This window comes from Grus americana, chromosome Z (genome assembly GCF_028858705.1).
Source record: "Grus americana isolate bGruAme1 chromosome Z, bGruAme1.mat, whole genome shotgun sequence".
NCBI classification, from domain to species: domain Eukaryota; kingdom Metazoa; phylum Chordata; class Aves; order Gruiformes; family Gruidae; genus Grus; species Grus americana.
Window position 1 is genome coordinate 15,500,742 of NC_072891.1, and position 23,024 is coordinate 15,523,765.

The 23,024-nt window shown below is 38.7% G+C and overlaps 1 protein-coding gene across 1 annotated transcript; it reads right to left on the reverse strand.

Moving 5' to 3' along the window:
* Positions 1–2,216: 2,216 nt before the first annotated feature.
* On the reverse strand, positions 2,217–22,082 carry C9 (complement C9). The gene is made up of 12 exons (XM_054810545.1): positions 21,977–22,082; positions 18,019–18,136; positions 17,209–17,356; positions 15,673–15,820; positions 13,880–14,018; positions 12,459–12,677; positions 9,735–9,975; positions 8,224–8,352; positions 5,632–5,810; positions 5,197–5,425; positions 4,180–4,359; positions 2,217–2,384 (listed from the first exon to the last, which is right to left on the reverse strand). The coding sequence occupies exons 1-11, from the start codon at positions 22,060–22,062 to the stop codon at positions 4,199–4,201; spliced, it is 1,797 nt and encodes a 598-aa protein (XP_054666520.1). The 5' UTR covers positions 22,063–22,082; the 3' UTR covers positions 2,217–2,384; positions 4,180–4,198.
* Positions 22,083–23,024: the final 942 nt, after the last annotated feature.

The window sequence follows — 23,024 nt, forward strand, 5'->3', positions numbered from 1 at the left end:
AGAAGACTTTGTCTATTGGAGTGGTAGAAGTCAACCGAAGTTTAATAACAAAGTCATATACTTAAAGCTAAGAACAAGAATTTTTGCTTTGAGCCAGGGAGACAGTATGAGTCACTAACATGACATGCACATGTGAAAAGCACATGTGATTTGAGTGCACAGTAGGCAAGTGATTTTTAGGAGATGCAGGAAAATAATTTGTGCAGAGCACTGATGAGAGCTCATTCAGAGCATTGTGTGCAGTTCTAGTCAACTGTGTTGAGTGACCATGAATTTAAACTGACACAGGTACCAGTGAAGTCTTCTAGTATGAGTAGAAGTACTTCCTGGCTTCTGAAAGAACACTAAAAAAGCTTGCCTTGTCTGACTTAATAAAGTGGAGATGAAAGAGGCTATGACAAGGTCTCTAAGTATCAGAGAAGAATGAATATCCATACTAAAAAATAAAAGATTGAAATCAAATGGGTAGAAATAGGTTGTGAGTACATTTAAAGTGGGAATTAGACAAAAATTTATATTCATTTATATTCACTCATTTTCAATAAGGATTTTCCAAAGAGGATAGAGGAAGAAAGAGATCAGTAAGGCTTCCATATGCTACATGAGCAATTTGTGAAAGAGACAATTACAGGAGAGGGTAGATTCTAATGTTAGGAAAAAAATCTGTCAGAATACTAACTGTACTGGAAAGAGGCTTGGTCAGCATGTCTGGTCACACTGAGGGTTAAATCTCAGACTGGTAGGTTTCCTTAGGCCTATCCTCTTTTTTTTTTTTTTTAAAACCGGGAATGTTCGCATGTGCAGCTCGAGGAATTGCTCTGTCTGCTAGGGATTTCCTGATATCTCATAACTCTGCTCTTGATGAAGATTCCTGCTGTTCTTACAGTGTGGCAGTAACATCAGGTCTTACACCAAGAGCAGCTTTATTCCAGGTGCACAGTGTAGCAAAGTACTTAAGTACTTACTTAGGTCTGAGGCTTTCTGAAATGTCCCAGGAAGACTGCAGGGATGCTATGTCCATGTGTGCTCTGTCCATTGAGAAAATCCTGTTTGCACTTTGGAGCATTAATTAGTGCAAGCCTATTTCCACTCTATGGTGTGAAGGGAACTGTTCATGATGGCAGGAACCAGTGAAAGGCCTTTTTTGGTCTGCCTTTGTAGCACAGGATGTGATTCACCTTCTTTGGTCATCAGTACATTTTCACTTTTCGAATGCTCTCCTACAATAGGGGCCTGGGAAACAGTTCTCTCTCCTGCTTTCTTTCGTGATGTTTGCCTTTGGTACTAAAAGTCTTCAGTCTCACTTGTGATGGGCAGGAGCCAGGTAAAGAAGTTTCCAGGGACTCTTCCAGACCTGGACTGCAAGTATGCAAGGGACTGATCTCATTGATCTGATAACTTTTACCATTCCTGTGTTTCCAAAGTGCTCAGCCCTCATATACCTTTGTTCTTAATTTTTTAAAAGAAATCTGATTTCTTGTATGTTGCTTCCATGTAGCTCTTCTGATGTCTAGTAGAAGAGCTAAGTTAACATTAATACCTTGTCCTCAACAAGGACACTAATTCCTGTTTTCTCAAAGTTTTTCATGAAACTTATTTGAGAGCTATCCTTCCTCCCCAATCCAAACAATTTTTCCAGTAATTGTCTGCTAGGTTCAAAAGTCACTGAGGAAGATTGACAGGTAGGTGCAATAACAGTACAATTGCCTCAGCCTTGTGTCCTCTGAAGTTTGGCTAAAAATATGGATGGTAATATAACAACTCCTCTTTCCCTTTGTAATGTGCCTCTGATTTAATGTAAAAATCTTTAACATATTGACAAGATACAATGTCGGGCCATTCAGCAAATGTTTGGAGGAGCAAGAGTAATAACTCTAGTAAATCTGCGTGTCTTCATAAACATATTGATGATTCAGGGCATGAATTAGATGTAAGGTGTGGGATTGGAAATAAGTCCACAAGGGCATTTTACTGAACATAATGACTCTTCCAGGTTCTTTACTAACAACATACCATCAATCAGCTGATGTTATATACATTATTCTGATATTCATGCTGGTTTTGAATTCTTTAAAATCAGTTTGAAAACATACCACAAACAATTATGAAAAAAATCATTGTCAAGGGGACACCATTATGCCGTTGGCTAACAAAGATAGATAATTCATGCTCTAATGATGGCCCCAGACAAATAAAAGATGGACCACACCCACTGCTTCAGCTCATCTCTGTTATGATGTTTATTGGTTTATTACTTTGTTTTGATTAGCAATCATTTAAGCTGCAAAGTGCTTTTAAATCATGGCATTCCATTGCTCTTGCGTAGCTAGCTGGCCAACAGAAACTGTGATTTGTAGAATTGGTTTGGAATCCATTATTGTTCTCTAAAAAAGGAGAAAAAATAATAAAGTGATAGAAGATAGTAGCTACAACATACATATTGGTCAATATTTAAGTGAAATAGTACTTTCATGGCTTACCAAGAACATGATTTCACAATGTCTCAAATATGACTGTAATGTAAAATAATTGTAATGAAGAATGAATCAAAACACATACTGTGATTTTCAGAAGACTTAAGTATTTGACTTCTGCTGGAGGAGTGAGTACTCAACATGTCTGATGTATCAGGAACCAAAGTTAGGTTAATTTTTTTAAAACAGTTTTTACTATGCCATACTTGAGGAAACATATCGGACTATGTATGTACCATGAATAATCATGGTATTTGCTGTCATGGCTGAATAGAAACATGCCAATGATACAGTGCAGGAATAAAATTAAGATGCTTATGATTTTTTTAATTTTTTTTTTTAGATAAGACCAACTTGACTGGATCAAGCAAAGGCTAACTTGTTACTCTGTTTTTAACAAGAGGGAAATAGCACTAACCTAGTGAATGTCCACAAGTAACGAAACACATAGAAATGCTTCCACAGAATACTTTCCCATCCTGCCAAAATTGGTGCTTCAGAGACTTCTCGAGTGAGCATAATTATCTACATGTTTGAGAACCTTCCGTTAGTTTGTGCTGAGGTTTTTAAAGTATGTATTTACTGGGTATGCCCATATTTATTTAATAAATATATTTATTGGGTATGCCTACAGTGTGAAGGACCAATCTTCAGTTTGTTTTGAATCTGCCACTTGCTAGTCTGGAGATGTGGTGCTGTAGGAAGCAGTTTGTAAGTCTCTGATGTAGTGCTAGATGGCCCATGAGTGCTGTTATATCCTGCTGGCCATGCTTTCTTCAGGGTGCTTCACAAGTGGAATATTAGATGTAGATAAACTGTACTGAAGCTGAGAGAGGGCAGGCATAGAATAAATCTTCTGATACATATTTAACATGCAGGTAGAGGTCATGTTGTGAGACTCGCCATCAGGATGTTTCAGTAGGGAAACATTCAAAATCCTTTCCCTATCTTGCCACTTCTTTTCTTCTTGTGGTCTCACAGAAGAGAAGGAACATGCAGCATGTTAAGCATAAGACCCAAACTCTTCCTCCTGGGCCTGAGAACTCTTACTGTCACATCCACATGGCATGCAAGCTTCTTGTTCTCAGCAGCTGAAGAAAGTTGAGACCACTTTGCCATTCTATGGACCAGAGCATCCATCCTCAAATGCAGTACTGCGCAGTATTATATTAAAAATAAAAAAACCCTGGCAAACCCATGTAGCTAAACATTTTCTTAAACTATTTTTTTTCCAGGCTAAAAGTTTCAAAACTGCTGTAACAGTAGCTTTGTTTGATTTAAGCACCCTACTTACCAAGTAATAGAATTCAGACTCCCAAACTGTCTTTTTATTTTGTTTCTGGAAAATACGTCTCTTTCCCTCTCCCTAAGACGTAAGTTTTTTGATGGAGAGTCTGACTGGAGATGAAATCTGGATTTTAAGAGTTGGATTTTTAGTCTGTTCTTATCCAGAAGTCCATTTTACTCTTGAAGTTCTGTGATGTAACATTGCTTGTCAAGACATTCAAATACAAATCTAAACATTCACAAATTTGAGCTACAAGGTGGCTGTTTTTAAAAGCTGTATCAAGTCACAGATTTAAATGAAACTTGTAAGTGGATTTAGCCATCAGTTCTTCAACTGTATCACTGAAATGCCCCAAATATTGGCTGACCATTTACTCTAAATAGAAATAACACATTAGTACTTAGAGAGGCTGCTTACCTGTTTTTGAGCAGCATGACTATTTTGTTTCTCCGCAGGGCCGTTTTTCAATGCTTTCTCCCTGGCATGGTCTGCCATCACCTTCTGGTGTAGGATTATTACACTGGCGAGTTCGAGTGCTTTCTCCATTGATGCAGGTGGACCAGGCACTCCAACAGCTCCAGCCTCCATCTGTGGCAACTGGTATTAAGACACCATACTAGGATTAGTCCAGCATCTCTCTGTCTTCCGTGCAGTGACAGAAAGATTAATTAGGGCTTTTTACTTGGCAGTTTTGAGGGTTGAAAAGGGAGACCATGATTAAATTCTTACATTGTCAGTTATGGTGACTCTGCAGATCATTGCAGCCTCCAGTGTACAACCCATCACACAGATTTGGCTTTTGAAAATGCCCTTGCCAGTGGCACTGCTTAAGAGCCCAGATGTTTCAACTTTTTTGTCAACTTAGGAGGCTGCCTGAGTATCAAGTTCTAAGGCCCATTTTGGACACTTGTGCTTTAAAAACTTGGCCACAGAGAATGAATTTAGTGCACAATAAATTTTTTGCATCATCAGTTGAGGAACTGCATTCATCTTCCTCTTCCCCTTTGTGGATCAATCTAATATTAAGCTAGCACCGTAATTATGAAATGTGATCATGTGTTTGAAAACACAGTGCTTTTGCAGGAAACTGCAAAAGACAAAATAGCTTATGACGTGGTGAGATTGCTTTTGCCTGGAATCAGTTTACTGTTACTGCATCATGCTTCAATAATTCTCCTGTTTACTTAAATGAACTTGGGATATCATTCCAAGACACAACAATGCATGTGGGACAATGAAGACTAGAGCGCTCTCTTTATGGCAAGAAGCCAGTAACTTAAATTAACTTCCACGCCATATATCCATGAGATTTGACAGCAGTAGGTCTAAGGGAGTACTATGACATCCTTCTGTCCTTATGAAGGCTCATTTTGTCAGGATATTGTTCACAATAACAAATATGCTCATTTTAGTCTGTCTGGAGTATTCACCAACCTTTAACTAATGTAGATTTGGGAATCTGACAAGCAATTCCCTTAAAGTAGCTTGAGCACATGCATGTACAGGCTCCATCTACCAGCACAAGGGTGCCTCCATTTTTGCAGGGTTCACATTTGCACACACTGTATTCGGTAATGTAGTCTTCAATTGCTCTTTCCAAGTTTTGTTTCTTTAAATATGCATTTCTCATCTTAACTGGAACAAGTGTATGTATTGGAGAAGGCTGTAGAAGAAAAAAGCCCATGCATAACAGACTTTTCCAAAGTTCTGAATCCTTTTGATGCACCCATCATGAGAGTAAGCATCTGAGGAAACTGTCAAGATGAAGAAAATAACTAAAAGTTCATGACAAACTTGGAGTCTCACCTCCATTTTAGAACAAAAGCTTTCAAACTGTAAGAGCCGTGGCTTTGAAGAAGTTGTACTTACCCGTTGCTGTATCACTACTGGAGCATCAACCAAAGACTTAGCCCACTGTATGTAATCCTCTACATCAACCATTTCGGATCCTCGCAGTAACATTTCTTTTATTTTAACTGAAAAGTCAATCTTCCCTCCATCAACTAAGGAAATGACATCGTCAATGATAGCATCATCCTTAAGTTCTGCTGCAGAAAGAGAGGATGAAGAAGAAAGACTAACGCTTATGCATCTTGAAGAACAGTTGTCCTTTTAGCTCAACTAGTCCATCTCTATAAAATCACCATAGAGAGAAGAACCCTTCACTCACTGGTTGTGGTGAATTCAAACTTTCTTTGCTCTTATGTGGGAGGAAATCTTCTATTTTGCAATTAAATTAGAAAACCCTATATCTAAAAGGAGAAGAAGGACAAAATGAAAGACATTATGGAGATCATAGCCATTTGATAACAAGCCAAACATAATATGAGTAATGCTACTGTATCACCTGAGCTCAACCAGAAAAGGGCAGCAATTGGAATAGTAGGAGCTTCTGCTTCATAACTAAAATACAAGAAAATAGTTGTCTCTTCTGTGATCAGTAGTAAATCTGCTTGCCTTTTGCAATTTTTAGGTCATGTGATAAAATACTCATCTGCAGACACACAAAGGAGTAGAGAGGAACAATGACAGGCAGGGCAACACAGACAACCTAATCAGAGAAAGGGAGCCCCTGCCTTGACTCCTCCCAGTCCTGTCCCAGCAGAGCCATTAGCTCCATAGGATGGGGCTGAGGATAAGTCAACCACAAGTTGAGTCAATGGAAAGGCTCTCTGGATGTAAAAAAGGGCATTCTGGGATTGCAAAAACTTAAATACTTAGTATTAAGGGGAGTATATCTAGGGGAGTGTCATCGAAGAGGTAAGGGGGGATGAGGGACAAGCATGGAAAAATAAAGGGATAAAGGCTTGTCTGCCATGTACTGTCCTTGATCTTTACAGTCTGTCCTGGCTAACCAATAAATTCCATTTCTGTTTTCCTGTGTGAGAGGACTCTATTCTGAGTGTATGCACGCATATGGAGATCTGTGTGCCGGCAACTAGAGTTGGACAATGGCTGATAGGGACCTGGTGTTTGTGGTGCCAATAACTGGAGCGAGTGAGGATACATATATCACTGTGTGATCATTAGCAAATATCAAGCCAGACTAGCAGGTAAATAGGGTAAGTGGCTTGGGAGCCAAGTATTAAAGTAGCTGTTAGTCTGGCCTAGATAGGTGCATTTCTCTAGAGTGAGACAACTGGAGAAGCTAGCTACTGGAGTGACCAGGGGTTCTAGGCCAAATACTGGACAGACCCTAAGGTCCTGGGGTTGACTGAGACCTGTTTGCATGTGAGTGTGTGCCTGTGTGAGGCAACTAGAGAGAAGAGGAGCCAAGGGCCGTGTCTGTGTGTGCGTGTGTTGGTGTGCATCAGGGAGTCTGTACCAGCAATGGGAGTGGAGCTGTGGTCCTTGGGGTGTTGTTTATCTGGGTGACAGCAACTGGGGAGACTAATGCTCCATTTGCTGGTTCAATTGAATGTCTAAGGTCAGCTGCTGAAAGGATTTGTATTGGCTATATTTATATATTGAGGAGGAGCTAAAATACTAGAGGGTTGTGCTGTCTAGGGAGAACATCTGCTGTAGATGACCCTGCTTGAGCAGGGGAGTTGGACAAGATGACCTCCAGAGAACCCTTCCAACTTCAACCATTCTGTGATATTTCCCTCTGACAGACTTTCACCCTGTTCAGATGGAGAGGAGAACAGGATGAAGCCACTGGTGTTGTGTTTGCCTGAGTGCTGTGCTTCTGTATATATTGATTTGTGTAGCCAGAAAATGTGTATGTATGTATGTATGTATGTGTTATATAAGTGTGTTTGTGTATGTGCCTACTGGGAACACATGCTCAGTCTGGCTTGACGTGGGAGTATGGAAGTACGTCAGCCTCACTTCTACTGGTCTACCGGATTTGTCCTTTTGCTAACAGCAATAACTATATTCATAGAATCAGAATCATTTTTGTTGGAAAAGACCTTTAAGATCATCAAGTCCAACCGTTAACCTAACATTGCCAAGTCCACCACTAAACCATGTCCCTAAGCACTGCATCAATGTGTGTTTTAAATACCTCCACAGGGATGGTGACTCATCTACTTTTTTGAGCAGCCTCTTCCAGTGCTTGACAACCCTTTTGGTGAAGACATTTTTCCTAATATCCAGTCTAAACCTCCCCTGGCACAACTTGAAGCCATTTCCTCTTGTCCTATCACTTGTTGCTTGGGAGAAGAGACTAACATCCACCTGGCTACAACCTCCTTTCTGGTAGTTGTAGAGAGCGAGAAGGTCTCCCCTCAGCCTCCTTTTCTCCAGACCAAACAATCCCAGTTCCCTCAGCCGCTCCTCATAAGACTTGTGCTCTAGACCCTTCACCAGCTTCGTTGCCTTCTCTGGACACACTCTAGCAGCTCAATGTCATTCTTGTAGTGAGAGGCCCAACACTGAACACAGTATAAAAGGGGAAGTAATTGGTATCATCTTTCCTTAAGCAAAAGATATAATGTAAAATAAGGATATACTTACAGTTGTCCTTCACATGAATCTTTTCACATTTACCACTATCAATATTAACATTGGCATGTAAGTTTTCATATGCAATATTGGCATTTAAGTGATAGCCGAGGCATTTTTTCACATCTTCTACAGTGATACCTGGAAGTGGAAATAATTAGGTGATTAGAGGGATTGAATGACCATAAATAATGTGATATTATTATTCTTGGAGAACAAATTTCAGGGTATTTGAAATGTTTATGGCTTTCTTCTTCCCATTTATCTTCTGCTTTTTCCTCTTCCATGAAATGAATGTGAGGATGATTGCACTTGAAGTGCCTGCACAGAGGCAGGTGAGATCTACAGCGATTAGGAAAATACCAGACCCCTCCAAAACCTGATTTCTATTTTCCTTAATCTATCTGAAAGCTGATGTCTGTTAAGGGATGACTCTTTTCTTATATTCTATTGGATTTATCTTTCTCAGCTGCTTATCATTTGCTCTTTCTATGTGCTAAATTATTCAATCCTCCCAGTCTCTCTCTCCCAACCTCAAACATGTTTCTCCTCTCCTCTCTCCCATAAAGTTAATTAATGCCACTAATCTTTTACAAGTACTCTACACCCATAAGTTCCAATGCTCCTATATCATCTGCTGCTTCCAACACCTCCTTTCTATTTATTAAACTCAAACATATAATCTGGAACTTCATTTTTGTGTTCAGAAAGAATTTTGCTTAAGATCATTACTTAAAAAAAACCCAGCACACACAATCTTGAGGTGCTGATCAGAGTAATACTGGGATATGTAAGTGACATCTTTGCCCCGCATCCCTTTGCATAGTCTGAACATCTGATAGTCATATTTTTGGTGGTGCTGCATGCAGCCGGTACTTATTTTCTGATCTCCAAAATCAGCACGAGAATTGCCTTTTCTAACTTTATTTCAAAATGATCACTTAACCCGTCACAAAACCACATATACCTGAACTGCACATGAGGAAGGATTAAATTACTACTTTCCTATCTCAACCAGAGCAAGAAAAAATTCCAGTCTGAATGCTAAATTCTATAAAAACAGTTTCAACACACTCAAGTGCACCATGTGATTTCTAGGAAGTTCTTTAATTTCTTTCTTTCTTTTTTTTTGCCACCACCGTACCCTTAGAGTGATTGTACCATAAGAAAGTATCAACTAGCAAATTGGATTTAAGGTTTAGGCAGATTTTCTAGGCATTGGGGATTTCTTGTGAATCATGTCACACCAACTAGTATCGCTAATATTTTGAACAGGTTCATTTAAGATTTTTATTTCTCAGTTACAGACTTCAAATAATTCTGGAAGTTACAAAGACTGACTGTCATCTCTGTTGAATGAATGTAATTCTGTAATGTCACTAGTGTGCCACAAGCAGCAGACACTGAACTGCACTGTTCTCAGTAGTGCTCCATATACACAAATCTATTCTCATACATCTCTTTGCATGACTGGAGACTTGGTGATAATCTGCATACCATAGCAAGGCCAACAGAATGCATACCTATTCGAGACATAGCGTAATTATCCAGCACGTACACAAGTTCATATTTTCCTCCTACAGTTCCAGAGACTGCATAGTGAGTTCCATAATCTTCTAGGAATTTGAAATACTCCCCCTTATCATACTGAGCAGGCAGGAAGTTTAGATCATCAAGGAAACTATCTGTGAGATGGATATCACGACTCCGCATTTGGAATCTTCCCAGCTGAATCTTTCCTTTTACATGCAGAAAGGTTTGGTTCTGAATGCAGGGAGAAGAAAGCAGATGAGGGTGCCATTCTGGTATACAGGACAGCAGGAAAATCTGTTCTATTTTACTTATAAAGAAATTGCAGCACTTTTAAACATGGTATTCAACCTAGCATTTTGGAACAGGGACAAACTTGTTTGATTCTACTTAAAAGTTCTCGAATTTAAACTGAGGAAGCAGCAAGAGATTTAGATAATTTTAGTTCTTCAAGTTTTGCAGAATTCTTCCTTTAGTAATTTCAGCCAGCCCTTTGTGATCTATTTGACAATTGTACTCTTTAAGTACAATATGTACTGAAAGTGCCTTTCTGACTTTCATAACATCGAAAAGTAATTTCATATGGCTCATCAGATAACAGAAGCTGCCCACTGAGGTCAGCTGGAGTTTTGTCTTTGTTTATAGTCAGAGAAGAACTAAGTTCTCTCTTTTTTTGGATCATTTCTCTGTTATTCTCAGACTGTTGGAAGGAAGGGCACAGCTCCAAAAACACCCAGAAAACCAAAAGAAAAACCAGAAAACCAAAATAACATCATAAAATGAAAATTAATCAAGAAAAAATCCCTTTGAGGCATTTGATCCATACATACATTCAAACTCCAGGTTTAGTGACTGATATTTTCATAAATTACAGTGCAGTTGGTTTTATATCACAATCTAAACTAGGATCTAGCTGCTCCCTGTAACACATGACATCTTGTGAAATAGTTGCACTTAAGACTCTAAGCAAACACATGCCTTCCAAACCCCATTATTATCTGCAACACTTATTTGACTCCCTTAAAGTAATGCTTAACAGGAGGTACATAAAAGGGGTTTAGCAACTGACCATCACAGTAGCTGGCACCATTTAAAGGATCTTAAACTGCTGACTCAGATGCTGCTTAGGACTGGCAGAAATCTTCAGACATCTAAATCTCTGGGAGGAAGTTTTTGTAGGTGCAAATATTCCTGCCATCCAGCACGTACAAAATCCCTTACTCTCCTGGTATCCCCTGGGGTATCCCCCAGGCTGCTCCTGGATTTATCTTGCAGGTGAGCCCTGGAGAGTTCTTGACCGTGGACTGCCACTCCACTAACCTGCAGCAACATGAGTTTATGGTGATAGACCTCTGCTGGTGACAAATGATGACTCATTTTCTGAACTCATCTCTGAGCAAGAATTTGAGGCCAAAACTCATATCCCAAGCCACTAGACTATAAGCAGCCTGTAACATACCCTGAGCTACAGAACTTGGTCTTTTGCGTCTGTGGAGATGAGTGCTTTGAGATTTAAATGGTTTGTTTCCATCCCAAGAAAACTCATACCAATACAAAGTCAGTGCTGTATGTCAGCTTCTCTTTACAGTACACACCTTTCTCTTCAGCATTATTTTAATTAATCAGTTATAAAAGTAATCTTATTTTTCCTTTATATCCATTTGATCTCCAGAGCTCTGAAGGGGTCCTAGACAACAAGGCTGATAAAACATGTGAAAGATTGAATTAGTTGAGGCAGATATATTCTTCCTTGCATGTGGTGCATTTCAGCAGTATGGAGTTGATGTACCTTGTACATGATGGCATATTGCAATCATAGACTTTTGTGTACATGGTGGGAAAGGGTATATGACCTGGTCAGTTAATTCCACTAGCACCCAGCTGCTGGATTAGGCCATAGTGTCTACCTAGTGATACTAGCATGTCTAGTATCATTTTTTGTGGTGTCTGTCTCTTTGACTTCACTAGATGCTCAGGCTACTTCTTCAGTAGAAAATAAAATGGGATAGGGTCTTTCCATTGTCTCTAATGGCAGGTAGGGTTGTATGGCTTGTGTACAACTCCAAAATAGGCTTACCTTCTGCAGACTGCCTATGGGGAACATTCCCTTCAAACATGCTGCGGGGGATCACAGGATGAGCATTGCTTATGAGAGCACTAGAGCTGGCACAGACCAAAATCATGGCAGTGTGCTAGTAAAATTACAGATTATTGTGTGCCAGTGCGAATGCCCATGCTTCTTAGCCCAGGCCAGGTTATTAGTACAGACATACCTGAAAGGCTGAGATCTGACTTTTCAGTTATTATTCTACGTGTCTATTTTGTGTTTACCTACCTAGTGTAGGCCTACTCAGTGGCAATTTTTATCCTAGGACTTGACCTAATTTGGCCACACTGCACTAGATCAGAGCTGCTCTCTAATCAAGATGAGATCAGAGATCTCTGGCCCTTTCTAACATCAAGCCCTTGTTGAAGATGAGGGTGATTGCTAGTCAAGGGTAAACAGCAGGAAAATGAAGCTACATTTGGTTATTCTTTGGTCCTGTCTGAAATCTTAACCCTAGTATTGCCAGTATTTAATTTTTGTGAATAAATGACAGGAAAGCAGCAGGTAACTAGAATACTTAGAAAGATTAATATTGTGTTATTCTAACACTGTGTAAATTTTACTGTTTGTACAATAATTACATTAAACTCTTTAGCTTGATTAAACTTACCCGTTCTGTGGAGCTTTTCAGGATAGAACTTAAACTTGAATTCTTGCTATAGTGATACTTGAAATTTCCTTCTGAACCATTTTTGTTACTTCCTTCAGTAGGTGTGTATTTCAGAGACAGGTCAACATTAAAGTGTTTTTGTTTTTCTATGTAAACCTCTCGTAACATTTTTACACGATCATGGTAGAACACAGATGTGAAGGTTTTGTCTGCTTTTGTCTTAGGAAAGATAATGAAAAGGTTGTATGAGGAAACAAAAAGGCACTAACAGAAAAATCTATGTAGCACTTTAAAGTTGTATGTTTTGCATAGCTTAGCAATACATTTGCTTATATCTCTTTTTTCTTTTAAAAGAAAAAAATTGGAAACACTATCCCCTTTCCAAACCACCTCATCTAGATCAGTTCAGTGGTTCAAAACTAAACACAAAACTCCAGTGACAATATTTCAGTGAGTGTTAAATCTCAGCATATAACACTGTCAAAGTAATTTATGTGTGTCAACAGTTTCTTTACATGTAAGGAGTAGTAGTCTCCAGCTCCTTCCTAGAATGCAGACAAGATTTGCTAATAGGTCCCAACATCTGAAATTAATCAAAACTATGATTTTGCTTTCTTTTCTTATAGCAGACAATAGCTAATTCAGAATACCTATTTAAGTGGTGTTTATTTTTATATACTTTAGCTGAACATAGAGTTTTAGTAACAGAAAATGGTTATGCATCAAAATCAAATATAAGCAATGATCTCAGGGTCAGATTTACTCACTTTGGGTAGGATCTGATTTAAATTGTCATTGTTCTATGAAGTTCCTACTTACAGTGATAGGCAAAGCATCTGGTAAGCAAAACACTTATTTGATTTCTGAAATGCATCTGACATTGATGTTTCTAAGATCATCAACAATTTTGGTGGTCAAACGTCACTGGAAGTCATTGTCTGAATCTCAAAAGCCTGTTAGATTTTTTTTTCAGTGGGACAGAGAAAGTCATCACTGATTAGAAAACCCAAGCAGGACCAGAGTACCATAATATTATTCCTGCCTTTTTGTCAGTGTCTTTTGTGTGTCCTTGAAAAAGTAGTTTGATTGCTGCTCTACCCAGTAAAAGTTAGGTATCATCTTCCTTTCTGTACATTTCCTGTTCATCTCATCCACTCATGTTGTTAACATTCCAGAAAGATAGTTTCATTTACTAGGCACAGGTACAGCAATGAACATGTGGGAATTTATCTGGTGCAACTGAGCTGAACTGCTAAAGCAAATGATAACATAACCTGTTTCCCTCTGGACTTTATCAAAAGCTTGATGCTAAAAAGCTGCTGCTGCCTGACTCAGGAGATATGCAGACTCTTCTGAGAGGATGTCAGGATTCATTGTTCAGTTAAACACATCCTAATTTGCACAGAAGGACTTAGACTTACTTCGTAAGTGAGAACACCCACGTTCCATGGCTTGCGGTAGTATGTTCGTGTGTTTCCATCACGCACCCTTTCACAAAGACCATTGAAAAAGTCATTGTCAAATGGGCTGGCCATTGGCTGCATCCCTAAAACATTGATTCTGCAAGAGAAATACAGGAGAGGTTACACTTCAGAAAGGGAGATGTCAGCACCCATAGCCTGTAGACAATGGTATTATGACTGGAAAAGTCAGATTCTGTAAGAGAGGGAGACTGTAGCGGTAGAACTGGATCTTGGTTCATCCACAGCAGCTTATCTCATCTCTTGTGATTCTCTCATCTGTGTAACAGAGATAATGATACATCTTTTATAAAGCACTTTAAAGGCCATGCATGAGAAATAAACAAATAAAAGCTAGATATTAAACATCAAACACAGTGAGAACCTTAGGAATAAAAGGAAGTAAAAAACATTTCTTCTTGACCAATGTGTTTGTGAGGAAGCATTCCTTATAGGTAGTTTTAACCTGTTTTTTTCATAACATATTAATCTGTTTGCTGGTAGGAACTTTAGTATCAAGTATGTAAAAGACCCATCAAGTCTGTAGAAGGAATATACAGCTACTCCTAGCGCTGTCTTTTTCCCAGAGTGTGACCTGGTGGAGTAATAGAATTGCCTGGAGCAGAGTAGACAAAATCTGAACCACTACAAATCCAGAGAAGCAGGCATATTGGCTGTATAGCTCTATGCATCTATGTATCAATTTACAAGAGATACTTCCAAAAATAAGTGCTCCTTGGAGGATTCTGTATCTATTTTTTGCCTTTCCGTCTGCTTCATAGATTTTATTCTTTTCAGTATTTCCAATATTTATGCCTGATACATGTACATATACTTATCTGAGTGTAGAAAGTCATTATCAATTTATCAAAGTTGCCAGTTGCACATCTGCACAACATTTTCTCATGGAAGATTTTAGTAATGGATTATAATAGAAATAATAAAAAAGCTATTTCTGAAGATGTCTTAAGTACCTGACCTACTTCCCCATGCTACAAGGACAGCATTTTTGCTTTTGTGCAGTAATGCCATTATCAAAATTAAATGAAAAGGATGCATCCTTTTCATTTAAACACCAGGTGGTGCTGTAGTATAGGGTTTTTTAAAAAATTTGTTCCAGTTTGGATAGCTGCCTTCTAACTCGATTTGTAGATAAACAGTATGTCACACTTTCTTTTTGTTTGAAAAGAAAGAAATCCTGCAGTGTATGAGAACAGAAAGATTAATTTTCAGCTTAGATTAATGAGGAAGACTCCTGTAAGCAATGAAGATTGGAGAATCTCAGAGAATGCAATACCGGAAAAAAGCTGCAGGCAGAGTGTTGTTACAGTAAGACAGCCTGTTGTATAAATAATCAAGACACATTTTCTCCCTTTTAAACATGCATGTTAGTAAAGTAATTGGGAATGACTGATTTGTTATGAAATATCACTTGAAACATATCTATATATCTATAAGCTTTACATTTAAATAATAAGTATTGTAAGTATATTCATGTAAGATATGATTCTGTGTAGTAACACAATGATTGATTTACTCTGCCTGTATAAATATTTTCTCTCCCCCAAGTATACAAAATAAAACAGTAGTTAGGTGTTCTTCCAAAAGCTATGTAACATTTTTGAATACAAATGTGAACACGATTCAGATTCCACTTTTTGGAATGTCACTGTGCCCCAGTGTTTTCAGCTGGCTATGAAGACAATCCTAAACTCTTCATAAAGTCCAATACTACTTTTTCCTTTCTTACATACCCTTGCCCCGCAGTCCTCCCAATTTCAGACACATCGATATCATGGTTACGGCATGGTGATCGTGGGTCGGATTCACAGTTGTCTTCATCAGAAAAGTCTCCACAGTCATTATCTACATTACACACAAGTCGTCGCTTTATACATCGACCTAATCAAAGAATAAAACATTGAATGAATGCTTTTATTTTTTTTCCCCAAGATGGACTTTAAATGACACCCCCAGCTACTCTTTATTGAGATTTTCCTCTTCGTACATTTCTATTATTGTCACAAGAAATTCAAGTCCTACACCGTGCCTCCTTCAAATGAAAAAACATCCAACCATACCACTATATTTACTTATGAGTTTACTAGGATGGCTGAGAAGAGTGACTGACAGGAAAACTACTGTCATTTGCACAAAGTTGTTACTCCCTGTGACTGTTTCTATATTAATCTTTGAATATTAGTGGAGTTTTTTTAAATTAATATTAAGAGAATAGGGAAAATATTAATTCAGTGTCAACAAAGAATTATTTCTAAATTGTTTAAATTGTTGCTATTATTTGGACTGTATTATTTGGACTCTGTAGTGTCCAAAACTATAGTGATTTGTGTTCGAAAGCAATAGTGAAGTAGTAATTCTCCTAAGGTTGTGTATCACAGCTTTTACAATGACAGGGTTTTTTTCTACAGGAGTTAAAGACTTGAGGTAAATTTACCCCTAGCATAATAAAACAACACTTGTTGATATCAACTGCCTCACCTATAAGTGCCACACAGTGTCTATGAACTAGTAGTTAAAGACATACTTTCCAATTTTTCTTTCTCCACTTGCACTTCATAGTATTTGAGACAATGGCTTGGGACTCAAACTTCACTTACTTACCATCTTTCCTTTTCTGTTTTGACTAGTTTTATTACCATTAACTTTTCCTATCTTATTTTGATTTATGATGACTCTTGAACATTAGATTCATTCATATGCCATGCATGTATCACTTTGCAAATTTACATCTTACTTTGGATCTAGAGGTATTCTAGATTTCCATGGTCTCCAGCTAGCATCTATCATACCACTATGGTCAGTAAACCTCCCGATCCATTTTGTTAAAATTCTTTCAGTCCTAGTTTTTCCCAATGATTTTTCATAAAACATAGTGATTCTGTAGCAGATGGGGCAGTTATGCTAGAAGAAAGGACACTCATAGTATGGTCAACTTTTAAGCATGGAGTAGAAATTACAGTAGAAGAATTTAAACTAGACACAAATTATAATGGGAGACGAGAGGAATGTACCTCTTCTCAAGCATTGTTCATGCTGTGGTTTTGGCACTGTGGCTTTACAATCCACCTGTCTGCAGGACTCTTTTTAAATCCTAGCAATAAGGCACTGCTTCAGGAAATCATCCCCAGCTAGAAAAGCACTGAAGCATATCTCTTCTTGTGGATGTATTTTGTCTTCAATGGAAACCGATTTAATTTCTTCACAGCACTAAGTAAATGTGGTTTCCTGAGTTATTGCATAACTTGCTATGACTTGAAAACAAAACCTACCAGAATTGCATTGAAAGTCAGTACCACAGTCTGGTTCTGGTTCTTCAGGACAGACTTGGCTGGATTTGCAGCTTTGCGTATCTCCTAAGGTCTCCAGGCATGGTGTTCCACCAAACTGTCCGAATCTTTCAATACCTCTAGAGCGAAACTTGAAGGATAAATAACACTATTAACATTGCCTAGAGAGAAAAGAGAACTGCCAGAACTGAAGGATTTCCAGCTGAACTTAGAAGCATCTTTGGTGAAATTTTTGGTTGGTTGAAAATCCATAGGCACAGATCATGATGTAAAAAAAGTAAACAGTAACATTGAATTAATAATAATGTCTTAGCAAGTATGTAGAGATGCTTATTTTTCAGTATTTAGTTTATTTCAATATTTTCATTATTTTCAGTCTAGGGAGGAAATGCATCATACATATTTTGTATGCTTTCATGTATTTCTTTTTTTTTTGAAGTCTCATAAGAACTCCCCTAAGAAAATAAAAATCTGCTTTTTAAAAAACCTGCTTTTTATTTAAAAAGGGAAAATTTATTGAAAAGTAATGTTTTTAATAGAAACATCCACATGGACAAAATGGATAATTTCTATCAACAAAACATTCTGAATGAGAATGCTTGACCAGTTTTCTATATCTGGATGTAGTCTTCTCTTAGTCTTATGGCTTCATATCTGAAATTACAGGTTTCATTAAAGCATGAACATACAGTATTAAGAGTTGCAATCTGACATTTTCGCATAACGGAAAGGCAGGCAGATGATGTCCCTTTGATTGTAGCTTTGGAACAAAGACTTCCAACTATAGCTTACCCTTTGATAGGTGCATGGGTCGCAGGGCCCCCACGCACTCCAGCTGCTCAGCTTACAGTCTATTGGAGATGGAGCATTCAGTTCTCTTGTTCCTCTGTGGAAAGCTTTTTCTGAAGAGCTGTCAAACAAAACATTCCAGTACAGTCCTGGGCAGTGTGCTAAAATCACATATGAGTTTGTATTTAGACCACAGACCAACATTTTGGAAGCATCTTCAAGCTCTTTTCTGCTTCACTTTCATAGTGGTACTTGGTACTTAGATGTATAAACAGCTGCCTAATCTTAAATTCTCGGTGGTTTAAAATTACCTTAAAAAAACTTTGAAGACTTAATAAGCCAGGTCTTTTTCCCTTTTTTAGATCTTTGTGTGTACTCATGCTCTTTTGGTGGGTCATGTTATTGAAGAGAGTCAGATAATAATACACAAAGAACATCTGCAGTTCCCCTGTTCAGGCAGTGGCTGTGTTCCCCATGCTTAAAGCTGAAGACAAAGGCATGGCAGCACATCTCAAATAGATGTAGCACTTCAGTACATCTCTTTGTGATTTTTTAGCTTATTAAGTTTAATGGGGTTGCCCTTAAGCCTCCATAAAAGTTTAAATGCTCTCCTGAATTGAAAGAAGGCTCACAAAAAAAGAAATTATTTTCTAATAAGCTAACTTATATAGTTGGAAAAAACAGACAAGTGTTTAGCTATCTAAGTATTCTTCAGTTTGCCAAGTTGAATACTTCACCAGCTAGGCCTGTATTTTCTATAGCAACTCTTCATTTTGGTGTCCAGTTTTAAATACCATGGAAGTCCTGGCTCTCAGCAAGTGAAAGGCCATCACTTTATAGAAATCGAGTTTCTTTAAAGCACCTGCAGTTAGACATTAAAAACTGATGCGCTGTAGGATGACTTGTTAATTTTAAAAAACAAGGCCAGTAGTTTTCTAGTGATGTTATCTTCACAGGTAACAATGCTGGAAAGCAGAGGAGTGGAGGAGCATTGAAGTCTAACTTGCCTGGTTCACTCTCTATAATTTATTCTGATTTGGCTTTACACGCTGAGCATTCACCCACTGCGAAGCAATTCTCCCTGTGCACCTCTCCAGGTTAATGCTATCGCCTCTGCTCTACAATGGGACTCTGCTGAGCCCATCTGGTTGGCAGACCTGCAGCTCCTGTAGGGCGATGTATGGGCTTTTGTTGCGGGCAGGGCCTTGCCCTCCACTCTTTGAACCCCTTCCCTTATACAAATATGTCGGGAATACAAAGAAATGTAACCTGATTCCACAAGATTGAGAAATCTGCAGTTTGGACGAGGAAGATATACCAGTTGGTTCAGCTTTCTGGTGCCATTTAGTGTATGTTTAGGTTACACATGTAGTAAGTTGTTATTGAGATGCTAAATCAACCTGTCTCTTTCCAGCTATTGAATCTTAAACAGGTCAGGGATCACAGGGTTGTTGTGCAACCTTTCATACACTCAGCTGACCTTGACTGGCTCCGATGCCTCAGCTTTTCCGCTGTCACACACACCAGCAGTAAACATGCAGCACAGCTGCTGCTGCAAGTATCTGTATTACGCACTCCCACTGTCTTGCCTGCTGCTCCTAAACAGCTCTCTTCCCAGCAGTCTCCTGACCTCAAGCTAGGGCCTCCAGTAAAGGGATCCTTGGCTGAGGATGTTGCTTTTAACAGGTGGGATTATGAAAACAAGGAAAAAGCAAAAAGCACAAATATGCCAAATATCTATGGAGAACAGAAGTGAGCTAAAGAGTTAAGAATTCCTTCCATGCAGTAGGGACCTCCCAAACTCTTAGCTGGTAGGGAAGCATGAAGCTTTGCTGTGTGCCTGGCACCAGGAATTAGGGTACCTGAGGGAGGATGCAGATCCAACCTTGTGAAAAGTCCCTTTTACACAGAATTCCCTTTCACTGATTCTTGGACTCTGAGCACCTAAATCAATAACCCACTGGTTAGCGGCTGAAATCGTCTAGGAGGAGTACCTAAAGGAGCGATCAGACTCAAGCTTGTACAAATCCTAAAGTCTCCCACAGGTTCCTAAGTCATTAAGTCTAAAATAAAAATCCCAGGCAGGAAAGGCTGAGTTGAACTTCTAATACAAATGTAAATCTTGCCATCAACTGTCTGCAAAACAGAGTTGATGGTAGTCTTTGAACTGACTTTCAGGTGGCACAGGTTTTCACATAAACCCAACTGAGCAATTTCCGCAAGAATATTCACTGAGTGATGCACACATACCCCTGGCCCCCCTCCAGGATAGTGTACAAAGTTCACATGATTTGTTGCAGATCCAGCTTTAGGGTTTTGGATTTACTTGAGGTTAGAGAAGAAAAAACAAATCATAAAAAGATCATTGCAAATGAGTCTTATGAACTCTGAAACACCAACAATGTATCCACTATCCAGATTGAGCTGGAGATTCAAAGTGACACATATGGAAAGAGCATTTTATTGAACATCATGGTTTAGAAAACCCGAAGATATTAGGAAAATTGACAGGCTTGTTACCTCCACATTAAACTCAGGGGGGAAAGGGTTGCTGAAAAACCATGCTGAAACAGGAGATATTAAGTCACACAATTTAAATAGGAGAGGAGGTAAAAGGAGTTCAGCTACTGAAGAATGCCACTGAAGGTGGCAGTTGGGAGCAAGAACTTCAGAGACAAGTGTGGAAATCAAAATACCTTCTTTGCTATCCATTATTGGGGAGGTTTGAGGGACAGAAGAGTGCTCTTTGGAAAGGAAAAGCCATTTCACAATCAGTACACAACATTGCTCGCACCTTGTCTTGGATTGCATAATACATTCTGTACACCCTCAGGCCACACAGCTTCGGTGATGTGTTGTTGATCCATACTTCAAAATACAGAGCTGTTCAGTTCATCAGTTACAAACCTGATGACTCCAGAAAAAGTCTTAGTTTGACAATTAGCACTGACCAAGAGAGAAGGCACGGGTCTTTTGAATTTGGGGATATCACATGAGGGCATAATTTTGCCAACTGTAATTGCTAGAACCATCATAAAACTGCACAGTCTTTGGTATGATGTGAAGTCAAGCTGCTGGCCTATGTTGCCTGCTGTGGATGCTCTGTAATAATCATATCTTCTGGCTGGACTGTTTCTAACTGAATATATCAAACCTGTGTTTTAACTTGATCTGAATGCCAAAATAATAACAACCATCAAAACATAAGGAGAGAGGGAAGCAGCAATCTTTATAGTTTTGAAGGCTGTTCTTCAAAGTCTATTCAGGTATTTCAAGCAATAATAGCAGCAGCCAACCTCAGGCCTAGGCACATGTGTGAGAGGCAATACTTGCTGTTGAGATAGTTTTCACATATCACAAAAGGCTTCACATACTGTAATTTAAGTCTTAAAACAGATGGATCCCAATTTATTCTATATAAATCTATACATATCTCTCTCTATATATATTTATTATGAGACTCATATTCTTTCACTACTTTATACTGACCATTCGCATTTCTAATTCTTTGGAAACATAGCCTTTAGTTCTCCTTCTAGTGATACTTCTAGTGAAAAACCAAAGGCTATGTTTCCGAAGAATTAGAAACAGGCAGTCTAGGAGACTTTAACTATAAATAGAAGTGCTGTCAGCATAAAATTGTGCATCTTCAGAAAGAAACAGATTGAGATTGGATTATATTTTCACACTCAGCATGCAATAGAAAACAGTTGCCTAAGCTCCACCTCCTTGCAAGAAAGTGGCATCAACTGCTATCAGTCACCTTTATTGTGACACATACATCCAAAATAAATGGATAAACCATTTCTGTTTAACTCCTTGAAATACAGCAAAAAGTATTTTCCTTTTTCATTGAAAATCTGAGGAAACTACCATTAGAAATGTCTGCATTGGAGGTTTATGCTCTGGTATTGGAGAAACAGAACACCATAGACACGTGCAGAATACCAAGGACACTTACCTTCTGCTTTCCCCCAAAACTGAGGCAGCCATCTCTAAGACACATAGTATGAATATAAGCTGCAGGATAACATGCATGCTTCTCATTTTGTAGCTGAATAGACCAAGAATTGCCAGGACTGAATTTGTAATTTCTTTATTTGTTCCTTTTGTTATTTATTACCAAGAGAACAAACAAAAAGCAGTGCTTACTGAAAAATGCCAGTTACTGGCCAAAACTGCATTACGGTAAGTGTTCTAAAGTCCACTTTTCTGAAAATTCCATTTTTTCCTGTGTGGACACTGGGAAATAGTGTAGTTTCAGGATTAAAAACAAACCATTTTTGTTTTCTAGTGCCTTTTAAATATGGGACACACATTTTCTATTTAATTACAGAACAGTTAACTGCCTAGTAAAAAGCTGTCATAGCAGTGACTCATGTCAGGAACAGATAGTTCCTAAAGCAGAGCTGTTTACAAGAGCAAGTTCAGTGTCTAACATCTTGGAATCCTCAGTTGGAGTATTGGAGGAATAAAGTCCAAAGATCCCTTTTTCCTCTTCCCCCAGCTAATATAAATCACAGAACAGTTTGGGTTGGAAGGGACCTCAAAGATCATCTAGTTCCAACCCCCCTGCTGCAGGCAGGGACACCCTCCACTAGCCCAGGTTGCCCAAAGCCCCATCCAGCCTGGCCTTGAACACTTCCAGGGAGGGGGCATCTACAGCTTCTCTGGGCAACCTGTTCCAGTGCCTCACCACTCTCATGGTGAAGATTGTTCTTCCTTATATCTAATCTCCATCTACCCTTCTTCAGCTTAAGGCCATTGCCCCTTGTCCTATCACTACATGCCCTTGTAAACAGTTCCTCTGAAAGAAAAACACACAATGTTTTTGTGGTTTTGAAGGACCCTAGAATTCTTCTAGCATTCACTCTGTCACCAAAACCCAAACCACAAGCTAGCTCTTTGGAAGGGCATTCCTATTCAGTAGTTTGCTGTAATCCAGATTTAAGGCATCATGTGTTGGACACAGTCACAAGACAGAAGTAATTCATAAATAACCTGCTGTT

What these genes read in the sequence shown, in the direction of transcription:
- C9 (XM_054810545.1), bottom strand. Translation starts at nt 22,062, where the DNA reads ATGAGAAGCATGCATGTTATCCTGCAGCTTATATTCATACTATGTGTC. An exon ending in TGGGTGTTCTCACTTACGAA is followed by an intron (nt 12,678 to 13,879) that starts GTAAGTCTAAGT and finishes ATCTTTCCTAAG; the next exon opens with ACAAAAGCAGACAAAACCTT. An exon ending in TGAAAAGCTCCACAGAACGG is followed by an intron (nt 9,976 to 12,458) that starts GTAAGTTTAATC and finishes CCCTGCATTCAG; the next exon opens with AACCAAACCTTTCTGCATGT.